This window comes from Megalops cyprinoides, chromosome 7 (genome assembly GCF_013368585.1).
Source record: "Megalops cyprinoides isolate fMegCyp1 chromosome 7, fMegCyp1.pri, whole genome shotgun sequence".
In the NCBI taxonomy this organism is placed as follows: Eukaryota; Metazoa; Chordata; class Actinopteri; order Elopiformes; family Megalopidae; genus Megalops; species Megalops cyprinoides.
This window is the reverse complement of record NC_050589.1, coordinates 27,585,110-27,609,204: the sequence shown is the minus strand read 5'-3', so window position 1 is coordinate 27,609,204 and position 24,095 is coordinate 27,585,110. Positions and strand designations below refer to the sequence as shown.

Genomic DNA, 24,095 nt, shown 5'->3' with positions numbered 1-24,095 from the left:
GTGTCTGTGTGTGTGTGTCTGCGCCCGTGTGTGTGTGCCCGTGTGTTATGACATTTCATCACATGACCTCTCCCAGGGCCAGGTTGCCCATTACCCCTTTTGACCCCATCTGTGCTCCAACATCCTCCATCACTTAGAGGAATCAAATTACCCTCCATGTGATACTTCCACACTCAAGCTGCCATCTAACACAAACAAGGAGGACATTACAGGCCCTAATCGAGCCCTAGCAGCAAGCTTCTGTTTAGAGTCGATTGAAGCAGGAAGGCTTGCTTGTTATACATCAAACAGTGCTTTTCTGCTTTGATGGAGCACTTACAAGGTACCCATTATATATGGAGAGAGTACAGAGCCAGCAAATGCATAATGCTCTAGCAGCATTATCGCAATGGTGATGCCATGTTGCAGGCACATTGGTAGAGCATTAGGCACAGATTCTGTACATCTGTAGTGCTGAAGAAGCAAATTAAACATGATGCATTGTGGACAATCGGCTTTAAGCCAAAACGGGTTTTCTTAAGTTTGGAGTCTTATTCCTCAGTAATGCAGTCAGTGGAGGTCTCACCTAAAGCGCATACCACACAATGAGCAAAGAGCACAGATTACAACAGTCCCCACGGGTGCCCAGCAGACAGCTTTGGGATTAGCTGCTCCTTAATCTGCAGAAAGAAACCAAATTTGAACAGAGAGGTATAAATCGGACAGCGATAAGCGGTAATCCACATGGGCTGACAGAGTGATAAGGGACCTATAGTGATTGGAGTCAGTCTGTGGTCTGTGTGATTGACACACAGACACACAGACACAGATGTACTCATACACGCACACACACACACACACACACAGACAACCACACACACACGCTCACACGCACGCTCACACACACACACTTTTTTAATCAATCTTGTGCACTTGCTCTTGGTATCAGACGGGCAATCAATAGTCATTACACCAACAAAATCATGTTGGGGAGTTTCTGCTATAAGCCGGAATATGTTTTCTGGAAAGAGAGCAGTTATGTTTGCTAAGCCAGTGATATTGATTTCACTTTGATTGCATTATGGATACATATTATGCACACTGTGAAGTAATATTTCACTTTTTTCTTTACATTGTCATCTATGTCAGTATCTGTATTTTAGAATTAAAAATACATTACAGGTACAGTTTTTATAATTCCAAATACTACAACTTGCCTTGTGTGATCAACACTGTTACTGATTTTGTGATCTTATGAATACAGGTAAACTATATTGAAAAGTGTATCACAGCTGAGAATACAAGCCTTACTGGCTGAGGTGACATACCCTCCATAGATCACTGAAAGGGAGAGACACAGTGGCAGAAAGGGTTAATATTCCACTCCACCAGTGTGACACTTATTCCATGTGGAAATGATCTGGTGATGCTTCCCTTCCATTGAGCCAATAAACCTTATCGGATAACATTTCCCCACAAAAAAAATCCACAGGGGCTATAAGACAAAGCTTTTGCGCCATTGTAAATAGAAAAACTGGGAGAGGAAGCCAGGCTTAGGGACGGAAAAACAGCCCCGATTTTACCCGATAGCCTCCCCCCCACCCCGTCAGTGTGTTTCCATGGCAACACAGGACAGGCTTCAGAGGTGCGATCTCAACAGTGGTGGCTTTGGTGGGGTGAAAGGTGTTCTGGGGGCTGCCCGTCCCATGGATTATTCTCTCCAACAAGCGCAAACCCTTGGCTCAGAGGAATCAAATTAGGAACTCGGCCAAGCATCACTAACCGAAAATAGACTGAAGTGTTTGCAGGAGTTTGCAGGAATGCGTGGGATATTGCTGTATCAAACAGTGTTTTCTGTGTCCCATATTGGGCTGTACAGAAGGGAATCAATATATGTAAGTAAACAATACTCTCTTAGAAAGCAGATTAATTTACCAAGACTGTGGCTTTTGATTAGCCAGACTACTGCAGCGTGGAATATGACACCCTTATGAACTTTTAGAGTTTATTATGAAGGTAAATGCCCAGTCCTCCAACACAGTTACACAATTATTAACTACAACAAACCTGGCAGTCCAACAACATAAACAAAGCTTATCTCAGGTGATGTGTGATAGTGTATAAGCAATGGAGAATTCTGTCTTACTACTGACATACTTTCCAGATGCAAGGTTTGACCAAACTTGCAGCGGCCCATTGTCCTTCCTTTGTCTCTGCGTTTCTCTTTAGATTATAGGAGTGGAGACAGGTGGTGCACAGCAGGTAGATTGGAGTTCCTATGGCGATGCTCACAGTCACCTTGACAACCTGGGGGCAGTGCTGACAGAACGTTGGGGCACCGGCACCAATGGGGGGGGACACAAAGGAAGGTGGGGGATCCAGGTTCAGCAAACCTATCACAAACCCAGGCCCAACTCATTTTGCAAAAAAAGCTGATACCGATTCTAGGTCAGAGTTAAACCATGAAAAACCATGAGATAAATCAGCACAACAAACACCACTGGAGGAAATGGTGGCAAGACTGACGTATGTGAGACAACGCCAAACTGCATCACTTTTAATATAGCACAGAGTTCCCCCGTAAGATAGGATGGCCTTCCCTCACTAGGGTGAAGGGTCTGAAACCACATTAGTAATCACCCTGGCCTGGGTTGTAGAGGCATGTTTGGTGGATGAATGCTGAGTGCCCCTGTTAGCTTGCAGGGGATCTGAGATGTCAACAGCATCTGAAGCTGGACCAGGTGCAATGTGACTGCTTGTCCCTGATAATCTAACAACTGATCCCCTGTGGTTGCTGAATGAGGGGGTAAAACAGGACTCCGGTGTCTCCCTGAGTATACCGATCTCTCCTCTCCCTCCCTCTCTCTTTCTCTCTCCCTCCCTCCTCTCACTGTCCCTCTTTCCGTCTACCTCCATCTCTCTCAGTCTCTGCCTGTCCTTGTCTTCATCTTTCCCTGTCTCAGTATCCCTCCTCCCCCTTTCTCTCTGTTTCCCCACCCCTTCTTTCTAACAACCACCCATTCTCTCTTCCCCCTTTCCTCTCTCTCTCCCCCTCTCTTTCTCTCTTCTCTCCCTGTTTCTTTTCATCCCTTCCACTCTCTGTCTCTCTCTCTTAATGCAATAGCAGGGTGTAGGCCTTACTCCCCAGCCTGGCACGTCTACCGTCTGTTTCACCTTCCTGCTTCCTCAGGACTGATCACGAATCAATGCCTGCACCTGTACACAACTGACCTGGACTACCTAACCTCTGTCCAGAACAGAGTCGGCTGTGTGTGTGTGTGTGTGTACATGTGTGTGTGTGTGTGTGTGTGTGTGTGTGTGTGCGTGAGAGAGGGAGAGAAAGAGAGGTAATGGGATAGCGAGACTGAGGTACTGATGATTGAAGTAAATGAGACATAAATAAGAGGATCATGCCATGGCCCTGCTGAAGCACAATGCACCAAAATGTCTCAGGACATGTTGGCCCATATTAAAAATGCCTTAACCCTATCTTATAATTAACAGAGAGACCAAGCCTGCACCGCCCGAAACCTATTAGGTAATTTATGTGACTCCAAAATTAGAGTTCAGAGACAGCATCCAGTCCACTTCTCTGACTTTAGTTTAAAAAACAGCTGGCCAGTTTAAGAAGGCAGTGATGTTATGTGAATAACGCCCATACAGAGGGTGTCTGAGGATAAGTTGGGATAGGCCCTCAGGTTCTGATGCCGCCGCAGTCCTGGCTCTTGGTCATTACATCAGTTTGCATGGCAGCGTGTCCACCTCTCCATCTCTCAATCAAGGCTGACTCATACTGGCTCTCTTGCCTTTCAAACCAAACTCCCTGAAAACATATCGACTGGCTGTGGCGTCTGTAGGAGGACGCTTTAAGTCTAGGCAAACAACTTTTCATTTCCTATGGCATCATGGAGGACTTCCAAAACCAACACTGATATCTGAGTCCCCCCATCTTGCAGCTGCGCGCACACATACACACACACACAAACACGTACACACAAATACTTCCACCAGGAAAGCATATGTTTGGAACATCGATGTGCCAAGGCAATATCACACTCCCAACAGCTGTGCTCTGTAGCGGGGGAGACTTACAGCTGAGCTCCGTGAGGGGGCCCACAGCTGTGCTCCGCAGAGGGCCTCGGAGCCGAGCTCCACAAGGGGGCCCACTGTGCTGCTCTTCGGCTAGGGACTCACAGCCAAGCTCCGTAAGGAGGCCCATAGCTGCCTGTGACACGGCCAGCTCAGTGAGGGGCCTCATAATGTGCCTCATTACCGTGGAGCTCAGCCACAAGTGGCTTTGAAGCACCCTTCACCCAGTCTTGTTTTACACAGAAGGGACCGGTGGGATTTCTGCTATCACAACTTGCCATCACGCTGACACACATAAATCTGTGAGACTCTAAGACCATAAAAACATTATCATGTTTAGAATGCACAGTGCTTTCCACAGTAGAAGTTATGAGGATATGGCACTGTGCACACACATCTGATTTGTCTAGACGCCGGGCTACAATAACAGCACTGTGTGGTGCATAAACATCATTCGATATGGATCCAGCTACAATTTCTTAAGTGCAAACAAACAGTCCGGCCAGGAAAGCTGCATTCTCCAGTAACGACTGTATAGCCCAGCGGGTATTCAAAGTGGTGGCAGGTGCAGCTGGATGTTGGAATCATGAAAACTGAGATTTGGACTTTCTATTCGAGGCCTGATTCGATTTTATGTTTTCTGGAAAAAAAACCATCAATAAGAATTCGACAGTTAACCCCAGGGAAGGTTTTTATAGGTTTTGCCCTAGTCATGCGCTAAAGAATTTTTGCACAGCTACAGCTGTGACTGCAGTGTTCAAGAAGAGACGAACTGCAGACAGTGCAATAGACGGAACAGAATTACAGACAAGGCCGTCCACTCGATAAGCCCTCAGTAAGCCTTGATACCAAACACGTGACTGAAAAACCCATTTGTGATTGGTTGCTCTGCACCCTATCAGAGGCTCCAGACCGGATGCAGGGTGTAAACAGTGGGCGAAAAGGCGGCTCTTACCCGTTGGCCAGGTCGTCGTCCTCGTCGTCCTGCAGGCTCTTGCTCATCAGGTCGCTGTCGCTCAGGTAGCCGGACTTGAGGTCGGCGTCATCGTCTGCGTCCAGGCCCTCGATGAGCTCCACGCGGGAGATGTGGCTCAGGCGGGAGGAGTTCCGCAGGGGCATGGTGTGGGAGGCGTACTGGGCCGCCCCCTGGCCTCCGCGGTAGCCGCCCCCGGTGGAGGAGGGCGCGTCACCGGCCTGCAGGCGAGGGCTGGACTGGCCGTAGCGCCAGGAGAGCGGGGACGAGCGGTTGGACATGCTGGACACGCTCCGGGCGTTTGTCTCGTCGCTGTCGTAGCACACGGTGTTCTCCAGGACGCTGGAGGCCAAGCAGATGAAACCGCGCAGAAGGTTACGAAGGTGCCTAAGGTGGCTAAGGATTTCACATAAAAGTTGATCATTTATATGCATCTGAGAATCAGTCAAAAAGTAATTAATAATCATGGAGGCTTTCAATTTTTTCAAGAGGTCAAGAGGACTTCATTAACATGAAACAGTGAAACCAAAAGATACATTCAAGGCCACAGCTGTGCATGCATTCAGCTGGTGATAAAAATGTTGCTGAGCCACCTGGCTGTAAAAAGAATTCAGCTGAGTGTGCTGTCTGCTGTGCCAGCAAAATCAGGTACTACATCTGCCGTAATAGCACACGACACCCACAGATTGGTGACACCCATGTTGGTGACCTCTCTGAGAGTGCAGAGCGCCTCATTAATGACAGGAAATTGGGCTCAGGCTGCAGTGAGAGTGCTTAAGGTGCATGCAATGAAGAAGAGTGGTGAATCGTGGAAGGAGAAGCATGGCAGGTCATGGAAGCAGAAGCAAGGTGAGTCATGGAAGGAGCAGGACTGTGAGTCATGGCAGGAGAAGCACAGCGAGTCATGGGAGGAGAAACAGCCAAAAACAGCTGCAGCTAATCAGATGTGGTCCAAGTACATTCAATTTATTGACTCTTCCAGGCCTCAATCCTATATTTTAAAGTGGCTGACTGAGGTACCATGCTATGTGGTGCAGCACTACGTGCATAAGGAGTCCAGAGACCAGAAACAGACTGGAGGAGAGGGTCACATGTTCAAATCCCATACCTCGAACAACGAACTGCTGCCATAGATATCCAAATGTAAACATTGATGTAAGTTGTGAATGACAGAAACCTCCCTGAATAAAGGTGCCTGTCTTGCAAATAAATAACATAAATGCAATTCTGAATCCACGCCATACTGTGCCAATGCCATTACTAGTCTGAACCACAAGGACAGGATCAGAGTAAAGCTCATCTTCACAACATCACACAAGCTGCCCTTTCGAAAAAGTACATTTTACGTGCATTTTTATACAAGCAGTTTATCTTAACGGACATTTTCTACAAAAAAAATAAATCCCGCCAAACACATAATTAAACATTTAAGCCATTTATCATTCAAAATGCAAGATGGCTCTAGCATATCACATATGATGTCAGCTGATGATGGAACCAGATCCCCCGTGTTGCTTACAGTGGGGTAATATAGAACGTATGGCATTTTGACTAATCTGACTCTTATGTTCTACATCAGTGAACTGTTTAATCTCTCCACTGTCCCTTTATCACTGGACCAATTTATTCATAGGTAAAGGGTGACAGCAGCTGAGTCTGCCTAGCAGTGAACCCTTATTAACCCTCCTATCCGTCCTCTCTGTGAGATAGCTCAACCACACAATTATATCAGCTGAAGGCTGCAGCCCATTGCCTCGAGGCATGAATATAAAATAAAATAATCAAACCTGCACCGAGATTCCCTTGAATTCATGTTGATGCGACGCCTGCTTTTAATCAGCTAAATTCTTTAGATTTACATAAAATTCAAACCGAATCAGATTTGACCTAATATGTGAAAGCTTATAAATTAAATTATGGTGCTACATTTTTCTTCATAGCTGGAGAAATGTGAGAAATCACACAACAGGGCAAATCAGACCACACATTAAGAAGATATTCGGGTTTCAAAGCTAGGGTTTGAGATTACTTTCCAGAAAATTATAAAAAATCCAGTTTCATAAAGAATGAAACTGTGGGTGGTCAAAAAACATCACAATGATCAAAGTGGCTGTCAGTCAAAGTTAGCCTTTTCTGTGGATTGCTCCCACATTTCACCACGCTCTTTCATAAAATCAGACCTTGGGCATTGGACAGGCTGTCACTTACCAGGCTTCAGCAAAATGCTCTAAGACAGGCACTGCCCAAGACAGGCACTGCCCAAGACAGGCACTGCCCAAGTCATTTTCTCACCTTCTGTGAGGGAAGCCATATAGTCCACACATCTGAAAGCCATCTTGAGATATTTAGCCCAGGTCTGCATTCAGTATGCTGACCCAGGAACAGTGGCACAGTGCTCTTTTCAAAAATTTATAGGACTGTCCAGTTTTCCTGCAGACAAATGGATTGTTATCACTTAATTCTCAGACTAATACTGTAAATCACTCTTTAAGACAATTTCCAAACCCTTTATACTGTCCCATACTGAATTCAAATGTCCACTAGGAATCTGCAGCCATCATCCATTCATTCAGCCCTATATTAACAAAATGTCGGTATCTGAGGTCTGGGGCCGAAACTGAAAAACTGCAGGCACAGTTCAATGGACTTGCTGGCATCTGCACCACCCAGTGGTGAAACAGTGTAACTGCCCAACACTACTGAGGGAGCCAGACACTGTGAGAGAGGCACAGACAGGGCCGCTTCTAGAGCAGCTTCCTCCGCTCACAGCTAAATAAGCATCGGTCTGTCGGTGCTGTAAGTGGGTCAGAGTTTGCCACGTTTCCCTACTGTCGAGCTTTTTCGTGCTGATGCTGAGTCTGGAGATTACATAACCAGATGCACCAATGCAAGTGGAAAAAAGCAAGGTCTGGCTGTCCCCAGCAAACATAAAGGGATGCTGAAGTTATATTTGCCCCCACAACATGGATATTTCATTAACTGGGGAGTTCACTGTCACCCACGCTGATCTACACCAGTGTGCCTTTAGGAAAACAGACTCCAGCATCAGATTTCCCTGAGCTTATTATTAATAACTAGACTGTTGTTGAGTTTTATTTATTTTTAGAATCATTTCAGATTTCAAAGCAAGGGAAGAACCATCTGAATAAAAAAGAACATTTACTCTGGAACTGCAAATTTCAAATATGTTTTCATAAATGGAAACACTGTGTTATGGTAATCTATTTCAGAGCTCGAATACTGACATAGAAATATAAAACACTGGAACACTGTATTCATTTTAACTGCTGCTTCAAAGACTTGCAATACTGTGTAAAAGTCTGTCTTTTCAATGTTTCATTTTCCATTATTATGTTCCTGCAGTAAGGCGTACAGTCCGCTGTTTCCTATTCATGGAGACAAGGACCCTGTATGTAGGAGTAAGTTTAGCTCTTGCCAACTGACAAAAAAGGCAATATATTGTGTTGACTCAGAAAACCATTAACACATCTGGCATAGGTTCTGCCCTACTCAGTTGCATACATTTCAGCATTTTCTGGCCCGAGGCTGTGAGAATGGTCTTCCCTTTGAAGCGGTGGTCTGTCAGGGCTGATGACTCTAACACTCGCTCAATGGGATCGAGCAGGTGTAAGAGCGTCACTCGGTAGCCTCCGGGAAGCATGAATCTTTCATTTCCTCCCGCTGTTGTCCCCAGCCTCAAAATAGCTACCGGCCGGTCGAGCCAGGATATGAGCTGAGCGGACGGACCAGGGCACGGACGCGCCCCCCCCCTCCCCCCCATCAAAGTGGGCCCCCCAAACGCACATCCGTGGACACCGGTGACTTTGCGCCAACTTCCACCTCCCTCCCCGCTTCTGCATCACAGCCGCGTGTGTGCGTGCGGTTATATCCCACTGACCACGTCTCTCACTCCTGTACACTTTTCTTCTTATTATGTTTCCAGGTGTCTGGTTTTCACACCTCGATAGACAGAGCTTGTTTCACCGACAGTCTGCTGCTTCACTTTATAATATACTTTTCAACTCCGCTATCTGGAATTCAAAGGGCTTTAACTTCCTCTCCCGCTAATTCTGAGCTGGCAGAATTAAAAAAAAATCCTGCCTGTTAAACTTTGCATGCATTAGCATGACATTAAATCTGCTATTTGCCAGTATGCTAATTCAAATGCCCTCCGTTTTGGCTCTCTTTAACTGTCAAAAGAGTTTTAAATTAGTTAGTAATTTAGAGCTGTGCATCATGTCAGTTCGCTTCATAATCATATTTGTGAATTCTGAATAGGGACCCGTATGAGATTGTGAGTATCTTGTTTCATAGCGTAATATAAAAGATTTTGAGTCATTTGCCAGTCCCTGTGAGAGCATTCCCTCTTCGATTTTTTTCTCAAAGGAGGTTAAATGTCATTTTAAATCATTCCTTAACTTGATGTCAGGAGCAAAATAATTTGGGTAATGGTACAATAACCTATAATATTGACTGCTATGTTACTATGTGTATGGATTGAGAATGGTCAAAAAAAAGTCCCCTGCATTCTGTCGACACTGCAATGCATAACTTGGGTGTTTTTCACCAGCAAGTGTGAAACAACATAGCATGTAAGACGATTATGCATCGGGGACAGTACGCTGAACAAACAGTACAGGTGTATTGGTTGTGCTTAAATGCCTTGTCAAATAATTTGCTGCAAAAAAACCACTTAATAGAAACATTCATGTTAATATTTTGACTCCATCTGTTCTGAGATACAAGAGGAAGGTGGAAACATGAGGTTTTATAGCTGTGTGCGCCGAGCAGAATCGGTCTGGTCAGATCTTAAGCTTCCCAGGAAGTCCCCATTGAGTTGGAGGGACATGGCAAAAGAGGGGGCCAAGCAGACGCACAGGTGGATAAAAGAATCAATGCATATTTATGAAGTCATTTCCCAGTTCCCTGTGCACAGCCAAGCGCTGCACAGTGCATCAGCCCGGTTCACTGACTGGAAGAAGTGCTCAAGGACAACATCAGTGGCCCCGGCGAGAAGATCGAAACTGAGATCTGCTACTGATGTAGGCTGGGGGGGAGGATTGCTAGGCCAAGCACGTCCGGGAGGGTAACCGAGGCTGGAGGAGGGGGAGGGGGGGCAGTGCGTATCCGGGATATGCACACTGAGCAAGGCTTTTTTGCCGCTGTGTGTATATATATTTATATATCCTGCACAGTGCTGTCTGTTTTGATGTTTGCAGCTGCAGCCAGCGCATTAAATCAGGCCAATAAAACGGGCTCTGTGGGTGAATGCTAATAGAGATGCAGCGTCGCGACTGCGACTGGGTCCGTGTGGTGACAGAGACAGGGCCCATGCGGATACCGAGCCAGACATCTGCCACACGCCAGCAAAAACAGCACCCTTTCAAGATTTAAGATGCTAAAAGCAAACTCTGGGAGCTGCAGTCTGGCATTTGGAGGGAAAGGCAACAACATTCTTGCAGAGTCAGTGAAGCTAAACAAGTGGTCTGTGTATGTATGCGTGTCTGTGTATGTGTATGTGTATGTGTGTATATGTACGTGCGTGCCTTTGCGTGTATGTGTGTGTTTATGAGTGTGTGCATCTGTGTGCGTGTGTGTGTGCGCGTATGTGTGTGCGTGTTTGTCTACTGTACAGCTTGCTTTATGACTTAGTCAATGCCTGGACAGAGCACTAAATTCTCCTTGGCGTAGACAAGCCACACAGCCTCCCATTAACAGGCTATTAAATGCTGATGTTTCTACCACTGCCCTACACAGGACTCACACTCAGTGCTGTTAGCACCATGCAGATACTATGCAAACTCTGAATATTCAAGCCAGACCAGCCCATTAAGCACTGAGAAAAACAGCAGCATTCCCTGTCATGTTCCTCAACTGGCCTGTGGCTACTGATCTGTGCCAGAGGACATACATATGCATAAGCAATCCGTGTGTTTTGAAAATCAGGTCTCCCCTGACAGTTCGCAAAAACATGACAAGAATATTGCATGCATGCTGGAAGTCAGTCAACCAAGACATGAAATGCAGGTCAGGATGAAGGCATTATATCAAAACCAGCACATTGGCGTATTGACACTTGGCTGTTTTCTGTGCTTGATGTCGGCACAAAAAAGGATTGTTTTGATGTCAGATTTGGGCTAATCCTGCAGGTTTAAAGTGTCGATGGTATAAAGGACGAGTAAATCAGAGTTCAAAAGAGAAACGAAAAACAATACTTCTGGAATAAGAGCGTGGTTATCGGCGTGCTACATGCCTACTAAAATTTCGTGACTTGAAAGCCAATCACATTCTGTTCTATAGAAGTAAATCAGGGAAACATCTCCACTGAACTCACCTGTGGCTGAGCTGTGACCCCCGCAGGCTGGACATGGTATCTTCCAGGTTCTGTCTGAGATCAAGGACATTCTGCACAGTACGCTTCCTCTGGGACTCTGGATCTGTAGAAGAGACCATTGGATAGGTGAGACACGTTTGGCATCCAACCTGGACATTTTGAGGCTGCTGCAATTGCACCAGACACACACATGCACACACGTGCACACACACAACACACCCATAAAGGCACAAATTCTTGCTAACACAATGTATTGTTACTTTACAACTGTATATTAGGACTGTCACTTAGAACTCTTTCAGTGTCTCCATTCATATTTTATGTTAGGTTTTGTTGAGTTTGCATTCCATGCAGTGTCTGTCTGAATCCACAATGATAGCATTCATGTTAGGTAAGTAATGTCTTGATTGATTTTGGATAAATAGCCTTCTTTGATGTGGAATAACATAGGAATACATGAGACCCCTCACCATTCTCTTAGCAAGCTTTGTCTTTTCAGCCTCCAATACAATGAATAAAATATTAACCAGGAAAACTGCCAAAAAGCCCATGGCTACTTCACCATAATGGGATTTACTTAACAGAACCCTCTCTCCATCTTTTAAATAACACATTAGGATGGTTAAAGGTCCTTCCATTGTCTAATTACTCCCATTATAAACGCAGTGTGAGCTGGCAGAGCACCCACAATGCCCCTCTGACAAACCCATGCCTCCACAGCGAGAAAGAAAAACAAAAAAGATACTTGAAATTCACTGAAATGACACTTTCTAAGCTGACAGTTATTTTTCATAGTATTCATACCTGCAAGCATATTTATACCTCACAGATGCTGTACTGATAACAACATGATATGAAATTATTCAGTTTACTAAACAGTGTTTTGAATTATTTGAATATCAAAAGAAGAACACTATAATGAACCTCTTCAATGAGCAACTGATGTGGTTTTACAGTGTACAATAAGAAGCAAAGCCCCTCTCATCTACGTATCATAACATTGGTGCTAAGTACATAATGACAACGGCACATCAAAACATGATGTGACACTGTAATTAACTGTGCTGCCTTAATAAATATGCATTGGCCCCTTTAGAAAAGAGAATAGGTTGGGGTGCTTCATCTACCCCTCCAAACCATGGACCCCCCCCCCCCATTAACCACCCAGAGCGGCCATACGTGCCCCGTTTCCGCAGCGACAGAGGCCAGAATCAATGGCACGCACACAAGTGGCCATTAGCATCCCGACAGAACTCCGAAGGTCACCATGGCAACCCGGCCTCCTTCCCGACCTCCAGAGCAGCGTGCACACACTTTAGATATAGAATATTAATGAGGCTGCCTGTGTCCCCTCCCCCTCCTGCAGGGGGGTCTTTCACTGGTAGAGGCAGGGTATCTTGTTTGTACGCACTACTGAGGCCACACCCTTTCAGTATGATGAGCCACTCCACAGTGGAGTGGCTGATGCCTTCACACCCGTGGCCTTACTCATGTTCTGAGTTCTCCCCTCTCCCCTGCATTAGCAATGAACTCATTAGCCAATGTTGTAACTAATTGACTGTAGTTATGCTGGATAGTCAAATAGACTCCCACAGTGCTCCCTGTAAGGTGCACCATTTGGCATTTCTGTTTATCTGTTTAATTGCTGTTGAGTTTGATACAACATAGAAAAATGGCAGAGATACAGCCAGCAGGGATGTAGAAAACATATACAGCTTAGCAGGTGACCACAGTCAATTTTATCAAGCCCTCCTACCTCCTGCATCAAGGGTTATTTCCATCCCTCCCCTTTTGTGGAATGTGGTTAACATATGCAACACTAGTCTTATTGAGAGTGTGGGGCCAAGCCAGGACATTCCAGGCTGACAACCTAATTATTTTCTGTAACCCTAAGTTTGAGACCTCGTTTGCCCGCAGTTTATACGACAGCCTGAGTGACTCCAGAGCACTGGGCTTTTTGCTTCAGTACAAAATTGTTGGATCTCATAACAGCATGGATGGACTGTTTATTATGTTCTGTTATTCTGACAGAATATATTAGTTGATATTCATGAGGGTGGAGCTAGAGCTGTGCTGTACCGGTGTATTCCATCTTGGACAACGTGATTGTTCAGTCACTTGGACAGCTCCTCGCGAGGGGTAATGATATTGTATCTCCATGGCCGCTAACTGAGCCATTTCTCAAGGCCTGAAAAATGTCAAATCCAATTTTGACCGTGGGGTCCACGCATGCTGGGGGCATGCACCCAATTTTTTTTCCCACATTGCTGTCTAATAATAAAGCAGTTTGACAGCATTTCTCAATCCATCCTGCAAGGCCAGGAGCTAATCGTTTTATAATCCCCCTGCTAAAAGGGGAACAAAAAGGGAGAGTGTGTGAGCTACACCAAATTGCTGTGAACCCCGTGACCTTAAAAGGATAGACACAAGCACAGTGGAACATTGGAAAAATTAGCAAATGGACATGGACAGTCTCTTCGGTCTCTCTGTTTAATTACATTTTCTCACCACCAGTGCAAGCTGAAAATGACTCAGAATAGAAGAGACTGTCTAAAGCACACCAAGGAAATTTTCTTTACAAATTATCACCCACCTATTCTAATTTACACATCAGCAGGGGCTTAAAACTATTTTGACAATTACATTTTGGTATTTAAAAAATGAAACTGAAGGAAATTGTTTGGTGGGTCAGAAGCCACTTGCACCAACGAAAGGACAATTACAGTCATGATATGTGAATCTTGGTACATCCAGATATTCAGATGTCCAGATACATACATGTATACAAATCCACTCTGGGTATGCATGCAATGTATAGCATCAATGTGCAGTTTCAGAATGAGGGTCTGAAAACAGTTGTCTGCAATTCAAGCTCTTGTTTGGGGCCAAGTGGGTCTTCAGTCACATCATCCTCTCCTTTTTGGAAAATATGTGAGAATTCATAATGAACGCCATAGAGGGAAGCTTTATTCAGACCCTACAGAGCGACACTGGAGAGGTTGGAGGTGAGTTGCACTTTGTAAAAGCCTGAGCCCTCTAGACCTTATTAGCAGATAGGCAAATCCACCGGGCTAACAACCATGCATCATTTTCCCCTTCCTATGGGAAAAGGTCGTCAATCATGAGATCCCGGCACCATCGCCAAAGCCATCACCTCTCTGGTCCTGGCTCATGTGAAACCCCATTTGGTATGCAGAGACTGCGCTCTGAATTGCCTGAGGTCAGCCCAAGAATAATGGGCCATACAATGCTTGCAAACAGCGATGTGTAAAGGTTAGGCTCTGTAAACCGGTTACTGACTGTAGAATTGTCAGCGCTGACATGGGCTTATCACGACAGGAGTTTGGTGAATTAATCATTTCAATGCATTGGGCTGCTTTGTACAATAATACATTGTAATGTAAACAGGGCTGGGTGTGCAGACTCTGTGGGGGGTGGTCACGTGGTCATGTGACTGGAGCTCATATGGAAATGATATATGCAGCCTCAAGAAGCCCTGCCTATAGAAGGTATATGATATATGATAATTATATGATATTATATGTGCATATATATATATATATGTAATTATATATTATATATTATATAATATATTATTTATAGTTGGACATTTACTGAAGCATTTGGAAGCAAACGGTACAAACCCAGCTCCCCAAGCTGGGAATAAACCTAGCAACCTCTGGTTGCAAGTCCTGCTCCTTAGCACAGCACCACACTGCTGCCCTACTCTTTACCACTTTACCACACTGCTGCCTTGTTCCTTACCACTACACCACACCACTCCCCACTCCTCACCACTATAACCACTCTGCCTCTCCTAGGGGGTGGGGTGAGCAGGGAGTGATCAGCGCAGATTCACAGGGGCTGTCAGTGACAGAGGACCAGCCCGCATCCCCCCCTCCTCCGTCCCCCTGCAGGGACACACACCAGCTGGCGTTGGGATCGGTGTCCGGACCCAGCTGGGCTGCCGCTCCCCGAATGGGGACTGACAGGCGCGGCAGCAGCGAAGCGGCCGTTCGGCACCGCCCCCCTCCTCCTCCGGCCCCCTGGGGGTGCAGTCCAGCTGGCTGGGGTAGAAGGGTGGGGGTGCAGGGGTTTGGGGAGTGGGAGCGCTCAACCAGAGCCGCCCCGCTGAGGAGGGGTCGTGACCTTCCGAGGTGTCGCTGTCTCCACCAGCTGGAGCTGAAGTGTGCTCGACGCACGGCGGCAGGTCGCTGAGGGGAACCTCGAAACCCAACAATTGATTTCACCCTGAAGTTGGCAATCACGGGGGGATTGACTAAAGAAGCCCAGGGAAAGGGTGGCATAATGGCAACATGATGAAGTCATAGCAAGCAGGGGGACACTTTCGATTACAAACCTAAGCATCAGCTTCCATAAAGCTGTACATTGACTGCACATAAAAAAATCTGTGCACAATTGCATCATGCATATTCTGTATGAAATACTTAGGAATCTATGCAGTCTGACTGAAAAAGGGCTTTGTTCATAACTTTACCTGATTAATCAATCTAAGAAAGGTTTATGCTTTTGTTAGGCTGACGTTAATTGTTTGGCTGACACTGTCATTAATTTCAGCGTCTGCCAGATTCATAATGTCATATCAGAAGCGAAAAACAAAAAAAAATGAAGCAATGCTGGTTTAAACTTTTCTCTTAAAGTTCAAAGAACACACATTTTTGTTAAATTGAATAGTGGCTTTAACTCATGTGTATTCATATAAACAACATGTATTCATGTGGCACCAGAGAAGTGATAAGTCTTGTGCAGTTAAATTAACAATGCACAGACCTACCCTTTTCAGAAAAAAAAATTTGATAAAGGCACAAATGTACAAAGGCCTGTATATCTGGCATTGCTGCCCTATTTTTCACTACTTGTGTGATTCTATTCTCCCAAGAGAGCCATCGTTCCTGGTACTCTGCACTAGAGGGCACAGTCGTCTGAGTACGAGGCTAATTCTAAATTTGCCCAATTGCACCCAGAGGAGACCTCCCTCAATCGACCATCCTCACTATTCACGCTCCGTCCGTTTCTTATTGGCTAAAGCAGAGCCAAACACATGCATTCCTTCAATTCCACATATCTTAAAATTTTCCTATTTCATACTTGTGCTTTCCCTGAAAATGTGCTCGCAGCTTAACTACAAAAAGATAACCTGGAGCAAAAGCCTAATGACTCACAAGTACAATAATGATTCTTCATCCTCTGTTCTTTTAATTAAAAGATGTATGACAGAGCAGCAAACTTATCAAACTCAACAACCCAGCAAATGTCACAAAAGAAAAAAAAATACTTTGACAACACTTTCCTCACAATATGAGGAATTAATTTCTTTTTTTACTTGTTGCCAAAATGAGTTCCTGAAGTTTCCTTGGCTTAAAAATAAATCCAGAAATATCCTGGGTGCTCCATATATGTTCTCTTTTCTATTTTACAGGAAATTTCAGGCTGACTTAGTAATGACTCATATATGCCAGTACTGTCTGTACATATGAATCAAATGGAACATGTGGGAGAGGAAATGAGTAGACTTCTGGTTCTAACCTATGTTATGGCTGTTTAGTTTAATATTTAATGAAGATCACTTTGTAAGTATGTTATCAAACCCATGCTATCAGAGGTTGCACAGATCCAGAGCAGACACACTAAGGGAAAACCAAGGATGTGGAGTCCGTCAGCCAATGCCCGCCACCACTAATTGATTTCTCATCTGTGGCAATTAAGGAACAAACTGTGTGGGGGTGTGAGTCTCTCACTGGTGGGCAGGGCCAGACAGGTGGGAGGGGAGGACTCGCGCCTGCAGACTCCTCCCACTTCCCACCAGCTCCCAGGCTCTCCCACCTGCAAGTAAGATGAGGGAATTAGGAATGCAAATTTTGCCCCGTCAGCCGCAAGTGCACTCCCGGGGGGGGGGGGGCGATGAATCATTGTTAACTGGTTAAATGGGAAGGGAGCCCCTCTGACAAGGGGGTGGGGGGGGGGGGGGTAGAATCGAGGAATTAGAAAGATATCACACAAATAATTTGCCGCGCTCGTTAGCCCATTCAGAGACTCTACTGTTTGCTCAGCGCTCTCAGCAGAGCTGGGGCCCCCCTTGAATCTTAATTTGGGGGGACTCTTTGGGGATAAGTGGTGTGATGTGGAGAGGGAGAGCAACTGAAAATGATGCTGCCGCATCAGTTGCCACCCCCCCATCAGACAAAGAGCTGGAGTGCTGGGCCTTGGCAGTGAGCGCTGTTTAGGTGAAAGGACCCAGAAAGAGAGCTGATGTTTCACGAACACCCCTGAACGTCTTAATCTGCCGAAAAGGACACGAGTCTGAACAAGAAGTCCCCTTCGAATGCCTAATTTGTGCAACACATTAAGTGATTTTTTTTTCTCATTCACACCTTGTGCAATGACATTTCCACACACACAAGTTTAAAGAAATAATGTATTTACATCAGTCTGAGGCAATTGACGGTTAGGGGTTGAAACCCCTATTAGAATACTGCTATTCTGGCCTTCTGTATGCTTTTTACCTTAATTTCTCTAGATGTAGAAAAGCATGAATGAGATGAGTACACATCTGTGAGCAAAAATAACCCTGGACAGGAGGTTGCTGCTACAGGAACAACATCATGTAGTGCAGTAATGGCTGTTCCTATATTTCTGTCAGAATCTAAAGGGTGTCAACAGCTTCAGACCACACATATGTGAGCAATTCCTCCCCTTGACTGCAGGCAGCCTGCCTAACCATCTCCAGCATGTGACGGCGATCTCAGCAGTCTAACGATGCTGGGGAAAGAGGATCCAAACTACTGCAAAGAGCCTCCAGTGTCTGGCTCTCCTCCATTGGCCCATTGGGCACCACTGTTGATCAAGCTCAGCTGTATATTACTCGTCATTAAATTATCTGCCACAGCAGAGACGCCCAACTTGGGGGCGACCGCACTGTTCCTTTGCTGTAGCGATGGGGAAGATTAGCAGTAATCCTATAATCAGTGATGGCATATAATCAGGATATGAAAACAGATTATTGAGATCTCACCAGCTCCCTAACACTCGCGAGCAGGCTAGCTGTGCTCTCCAGCGGGTGATTTCATGTCTGGAGGTTCGCTTTGTGGCACGAGGGAACCACTCTGTGCTTTATCGGTCTGGTTACAGGCGACGCCGAGCAGGATTTCACCCGATGGGATGACGCTGATGTCACAATGGCATCTAGTCACGAGGAGTGAGCTTTGAAATGCAGGCCGGTCATTGAGGCATGAATTAATGCTCGCTCTTTGACTCAGAGGAGAGGGACATCAAGAAATAAAACAACATGATGCAGATCAGGTGCTGAGACAATCCTGTCGACCTTGTTACCTGAGAGACACATGGGAGGAGGGGCCACTGAGAAAACCGGATTCTAGAAGTCATCGAATTATGACCCAGAAATCGTATTAGATGGCAGAGAAGGCAATTGATCACCATTTGTTGTAGTAGTAAATCATTTGCAGATTCTGTATATACGCCCTTATCACCATCAAGGCATATTATTATGATACATATACAGGTGCCATCAAACAATGTGCAAAAGTAATGTATTAGTACCTGTTAAAGAGAGCCAAATAAATCTATTTAATCCTAGGTCCTGAACCTAAAGCCTAAAGCACAAATGAAAAAGCAATCCTTAAACCTGTGGCATTTTCATCACCCATTAACAGGGAATGAGGATCAGTTTGACCTTTTTGAACTGTTACACTAAATCCCACACCCAGGTCTGTCTCCAGACCTGTTACTGACTGGTATGAAACTTGGTGGGTAGACAGTACATCAAAGAGAACTGGGCCAGGCTTTGACAGGTACACAATGACTGTACTACTGCTGCTAAGAGCAGATTCCACCCACAGGGTAATTGAGGTAAAAGGAGAGGAGCCGTAATGGACTACTGTAAGTAGAATGTGCAAGCAGTGCAGATAATGGAGAGAGAGAGAGACAGAGAGAGAGAGAGATGATTGATTGTCTCTGGGAGACAGTCCGGGAGTGGCCTTCAGGGACAGCCCGAGTATTCCCAGCAGTCTGCCGATGGAGAGATGGGAGAGGTCACCCTGCACAGCACGGCCATCTCCAAGCACCGTGGCCATTAACCGAAAAGCAGCTCTCAGAGTTTGTGTGAGGTCACGCACCGAGCCGATGCTGCAGGGGTTTCTGCTAAGTAGCAGGCCTTTCAATGCACTGGGAGCTGCTCAAATACGTGTAGCATTAGCAGGCATTCCTTTAGTGCACTGGCCTACGGAGACAGTAGGGGCACTAATATGAGTTTCTGGGAGGTGTATTGCATGACCTACATTTTCCATCGTGAATGGCTGGCCATTTCTCTGGTGGCATTGTTGTAGCAAAGACTGAGAGAAGCAATCTTGCGTCTGCTCAAGTAAGTTAAAAAGTGCAGGGGTAGGAAGTTCAACTTGGTGCATTTAAAATGAACCATCATATGGTGCACCATATGCTCCAAGCAATCAGGAACAGCCATTCGATTAACACCAGCTGAATAAATATCGCTAAGTAGCAGGGCAGGGTAAAATAAAAAAAGCAAATTGCGTTTGTTGAACTAGATTTTTTCTTTCTTCCTCAAGCCTATTACTGAAACAAAAAAAGCAAACCAAAACATTTCAGGCAGCGTTCTGGGAGGTGCTTAAGATGACAGCTCCGCCTCCAGCACCTGCCTTTAGGACATCATATCCTGTAATGCTGTTTCATTCATTGACTCAGAACATGATCTGCTTCCTTTTAGCAATTCCCCCCTCTCTCTTGTTGCCGGCGGGCACAACGTTGACCTTCGGTGGTTGGAAAACAGGAAGTCGAGCTCATAACATGCTTTTCCACACACGTGTGCCGTAATCGTACCCCCTGGTCTCTGAGCAAAGGTCTCTAAAGCCCTAGACGGCCTCACTGTGTTACAGGGGAAATGAAAAAGACCAGAAGAATGCTGTACGAAAAGGCCTTTTTCAGCCTGATAATAAGCGATTTTACCAAAAGCCTCTCTGCTCACAGCAGCCAGGCTGGCTCTGAACAGCACGTTAAAAAAGTTCTCATAGCTGAGTAGCTCAGAGAACTCTTCAGTTCAATCACTCCCACTCCAATCTTGAGTAGGGGATCAGTGGTTAGCGATTGCATCACAACCAGTGAGTTTCATGGAGAGCTGGAACTTGTCAGTGCAGAGAAAGCTCTTGTCAAAAACAGCTAACAATTTTAAGCTGGTTACAGGGGTATAACAGATCACATCAACATGGAATGTAATCAAACACACCTGTGGCCTATGAGCATGATTTGGTACAACTGTGACATTGATACAGTATGTTTCCTAAAGCCAATAAAATTTAAGTACTAAACAATTTGTTTTAAGTGTATGTCAAAGTATATGGTCATTATTAACCTCTAAGACCGTACATTAAGAATATCTAAATTTCATATAAGTAATTGCACAACAGTTGGACTGAAAGTCATTACTGTATTTAAAAATCTAAAACTGAAATAAAAAAATATATGAATGCTGCATTTTGAACATTTTATTCCATATCACTTACATATAAACAGCATACACGATATATAGTGTGCGTGTGACTTTAATTTCATTTTTATGCTTTATGATTTATGACATATGCATCTGTGGGAAATTCCATGATTTCCTGCTTGATAAATGCGTTTTCCATCCCCTTTCATTACCAAAAACATGCACCATCATTCCTCGAAAATGAGGGAGTAAAACTCCCCACTTCAGAGGTGTCTGTGTTCATCTGCAGAGCCGTGTGACTGCCAAAGCCACGCACAACAGCTGAGAAATTGCATTGTGGGGCTTGCCAGTGGACTCTTCCCATGACGGGCCAGATTAGCCTGTGAGCGAATCAGAGCAGAAAGACAGGAGTAGAGCAGCGAGTGTTAAAGGCATGATGGGGCTCATCCCAACCATCAAACCCGCAGGGCTGTGATGGCGTGTGACCGCTGAGCGACGCTAGGGCTGATGGCCCGGGTCAGGACCCTGTCCTCCGGCTCTCCTTTTACACTGGTCCTGTTGACCAGCAAAAAAAGGAAAAAGGTGGGAAATGGAGGCTCCTTCCCATGGTGGAAGAGCCCTCCGCTTCGGTTGAGCTCCTGATGGAGAAGGGACCCGAGGACAGGGCTCAGAGTGGTACCCTGGTCGACAGGAGGTTTTTTACGGCCCAGCGCAGCTCATTGAGGCCCATGCTGCTGCAGCTGCGTCCGCAGAAAACCCCGCTGGAGCCAGGCCAAGGCCTAAGAGAGCCTGTGGCCCACGGCGGCCGTTTACACGCCCAGAGCCAGCGAGTCCTGGTGTAAGCCAGGAGAAGCTATAAAAATTCCACCCTGTGCGAGGAGAGTTGTTCCCGGCCAGCGTGCGACACAGCACCGCGTCTTTGTTGTGGTCATTCCAGAGTGCGAGAGGAGGACCGCACCGCGAAACAACGCGTCCCATCTGGTGATGACCTCAGCCATGGCTCCGCCCAATCTCGTGGCAATGCGCCAAGCCAGCGGCTATTTGTTTTCTCAACTTGGACAGGGGCTGGAGGAAGGGGGAGACAAGCTCAGAAGAAGCCATTCCCTCTACATCGCTGATTGTTTCCTTACAAAATAAAGTGGAGGAGGTTCTTCTGAGGGAGATTTAAAACCAAGGGTAGACAGTCCACTTGATGTAGTTTGGCATGTATACCATGTAAGATAATAAACGAGCACACATGTATTTAGTGAGCTACGATAGTGCAGCACTGAAAAAAAATAGTAAAAAGGACCCATAACTGTACCTAAATAATCTCAGATAGACGTTCACGAGGCATGAAATAATTTCCTCAGGACATACTGTTTAATTTACCTCTAATCTAATTCACCTGGTCTGGAAGGCCTCTAAGTGGTTGCATTTGGTACCAAACATGGGGGTTGAGCAGGCTCAGATTTCCAGGAGAACACCTCCCACTGGAACAGGGTAAATGAACCCAGAGTGAACTCAGTGGAAACAATGATAGGCAGGCCGCAGGAGGCATCCCCCATGGTTCTCTCATTCGCACATGAGCTCGGGGGGGTAATGTCATCATCGATGACACACACGTATCAGATTCTCCTGATTACAGCACTCGCCGTGTGGAGCAGACTTTACATCACTCAGCACAATTCTGCCTTTTTTCTGTAAACCAGCATGTGCTTTCAACATGGAAATAATTAGCCTGGAATCAACAGCTACATGGACAGCTGCACAGAGTGGGTATGACACAGGCCCTCGTTAATGTTAATTTTAAGATTAAATCACACATTCACATGATGTGATGAGCCAGACAAGTGATTGTGACCTACTTACAGGCTAATCAGTGATCCTTCAGGGCAAACTAGATTACAAAGGAAATCTACAAAGTTATTATTTGGTTCAACTTTTAAGCCCTGCCAGCAGACTGTGTTTGCCTGAGAAGGTAGGGGCCTACTTGATATGCCAGTTGAACAATGCCTGGGTCCTGAAGACGAAGTTCTGTTGTTGGGTCAGTGTTTTTTAGTGTTCTGCATCCCATAATGAGTGAGATCTTTTAGCACAGGGGAGGGAACCACTCCTGCGTGAGGTCACCTTGGACCGTCACCAACTCCAAACAATCGCCCTGACGCCAGGCGGGTCAGCTCTGTCCCCCGACGAGGGTTCCGCTGACCCAAACCGCACAGACTCTCACAGGCCATCCCCGGGGCGCATATCAGAGCGGAGGGCGGCCCAGAAATGTGAAACAGATGGATAATTTGGTGAGGAAAAGGCTTTTTTTTTAAGACACGTTGCTCTGCACTGAAATGCAGCCATATACTCCAACAGTGCACCAAGGATGACAACAGTGACAGAGCCTTCCTGTGCCACATCTAGTGCTCCATTCCTACAATTTCCATCCAATCCCATCACCATAGTCATGTGACAGCAGGGCCTTTCCAAACCCATCAGACCCAACAGTGTAAGAAAAAGAAAGAGGGTAGTCACAGAATGGCCACAGCTGTGTGCTGGGATATGGAGCAGAGCTGATCTAAATAAGGAACATGGAGGGGGAGACTCCACTACCTGTGCCAGCGCACTAGACAAACTTCACGCTAACCATTACAAATACTCACAGTGATTTACACACTGGTGTTTTGCATAAAGGCTGACATCACGAAATGTCAGCTGTGCCTGTCAAGTCACGTCCCTGCATAACAATTATATCATATGAAGGCAGTCACTGGTAACAACTTTGATGATGCTGCGGGAAGAGTCTCATGATGCAAACCTCATGGCAGCTCGTCACTGTTATTATGACATAATAAAACAAATAATCACAACCACAGTCTCGTTTTGAGGAATTCTGAATGTATACCTGTCAGAGGAGCAAAGGATAATTTCTCTTAATCCTTTGAACAAGACATCTTTCCGACTGCCAAAGCTGTGGCAGCACACGGCGAACAGCCTGGGTGTGTGCCTTGCGCTGTTGAAAGAGTTCTGTGTTCTTTTTTAAAACCCTGCTCTGAGTTCACCTGTCTCTGCAGAGATGATATTCATTATTGTCCTGAGACGGTTGAAGTCAAGGCGCCTGCTGGAGAGAGCAGTGAGCGATGACATCAGCAGGAACAAGGGCAGACTGCCCCGGCCGGCTCCAGCTCGCCGCCTCCTGCGGACACACCTGGAACATCTGCTCTGCCCGGAGGAGAGCCGTGTTCACACTCCGCTCACCCTCTGTTCCCCCCCGA

The 24,095-nt window shown here is 45.8% G+C and overlaps 1 protein-coding gene across 2 annotated transcripts in view; it reads right to left on the bottom strand.

Annotated features, from left to right (window-relative positions):
• LOC118780533 (neuron navigator 1-like) overlaps positions 1-24,095 on the bottom strand; it is a 125,770-nt gene that overhangs the window by 77,049 nt on the left and 24,626 nt on the right. For both annotated transcript variants that reach the window (XM_036533078.1, XM_036533079.1), the window contains 2 exons: positions 11,376-11,478; positions 5,024-5,383 (listed from right to left, as the gene is read on the bottom strand). In XM_036533078.1, coding sequence (XP_036388971.1) covers positions 5,024-5,383; positions 11,376-11,478 — 463 coding nt within the window. The remainder of the gene's footprint in view (positions 1-5,023; positions 5,384-11,375; positions 11,479-24,095) is intronic.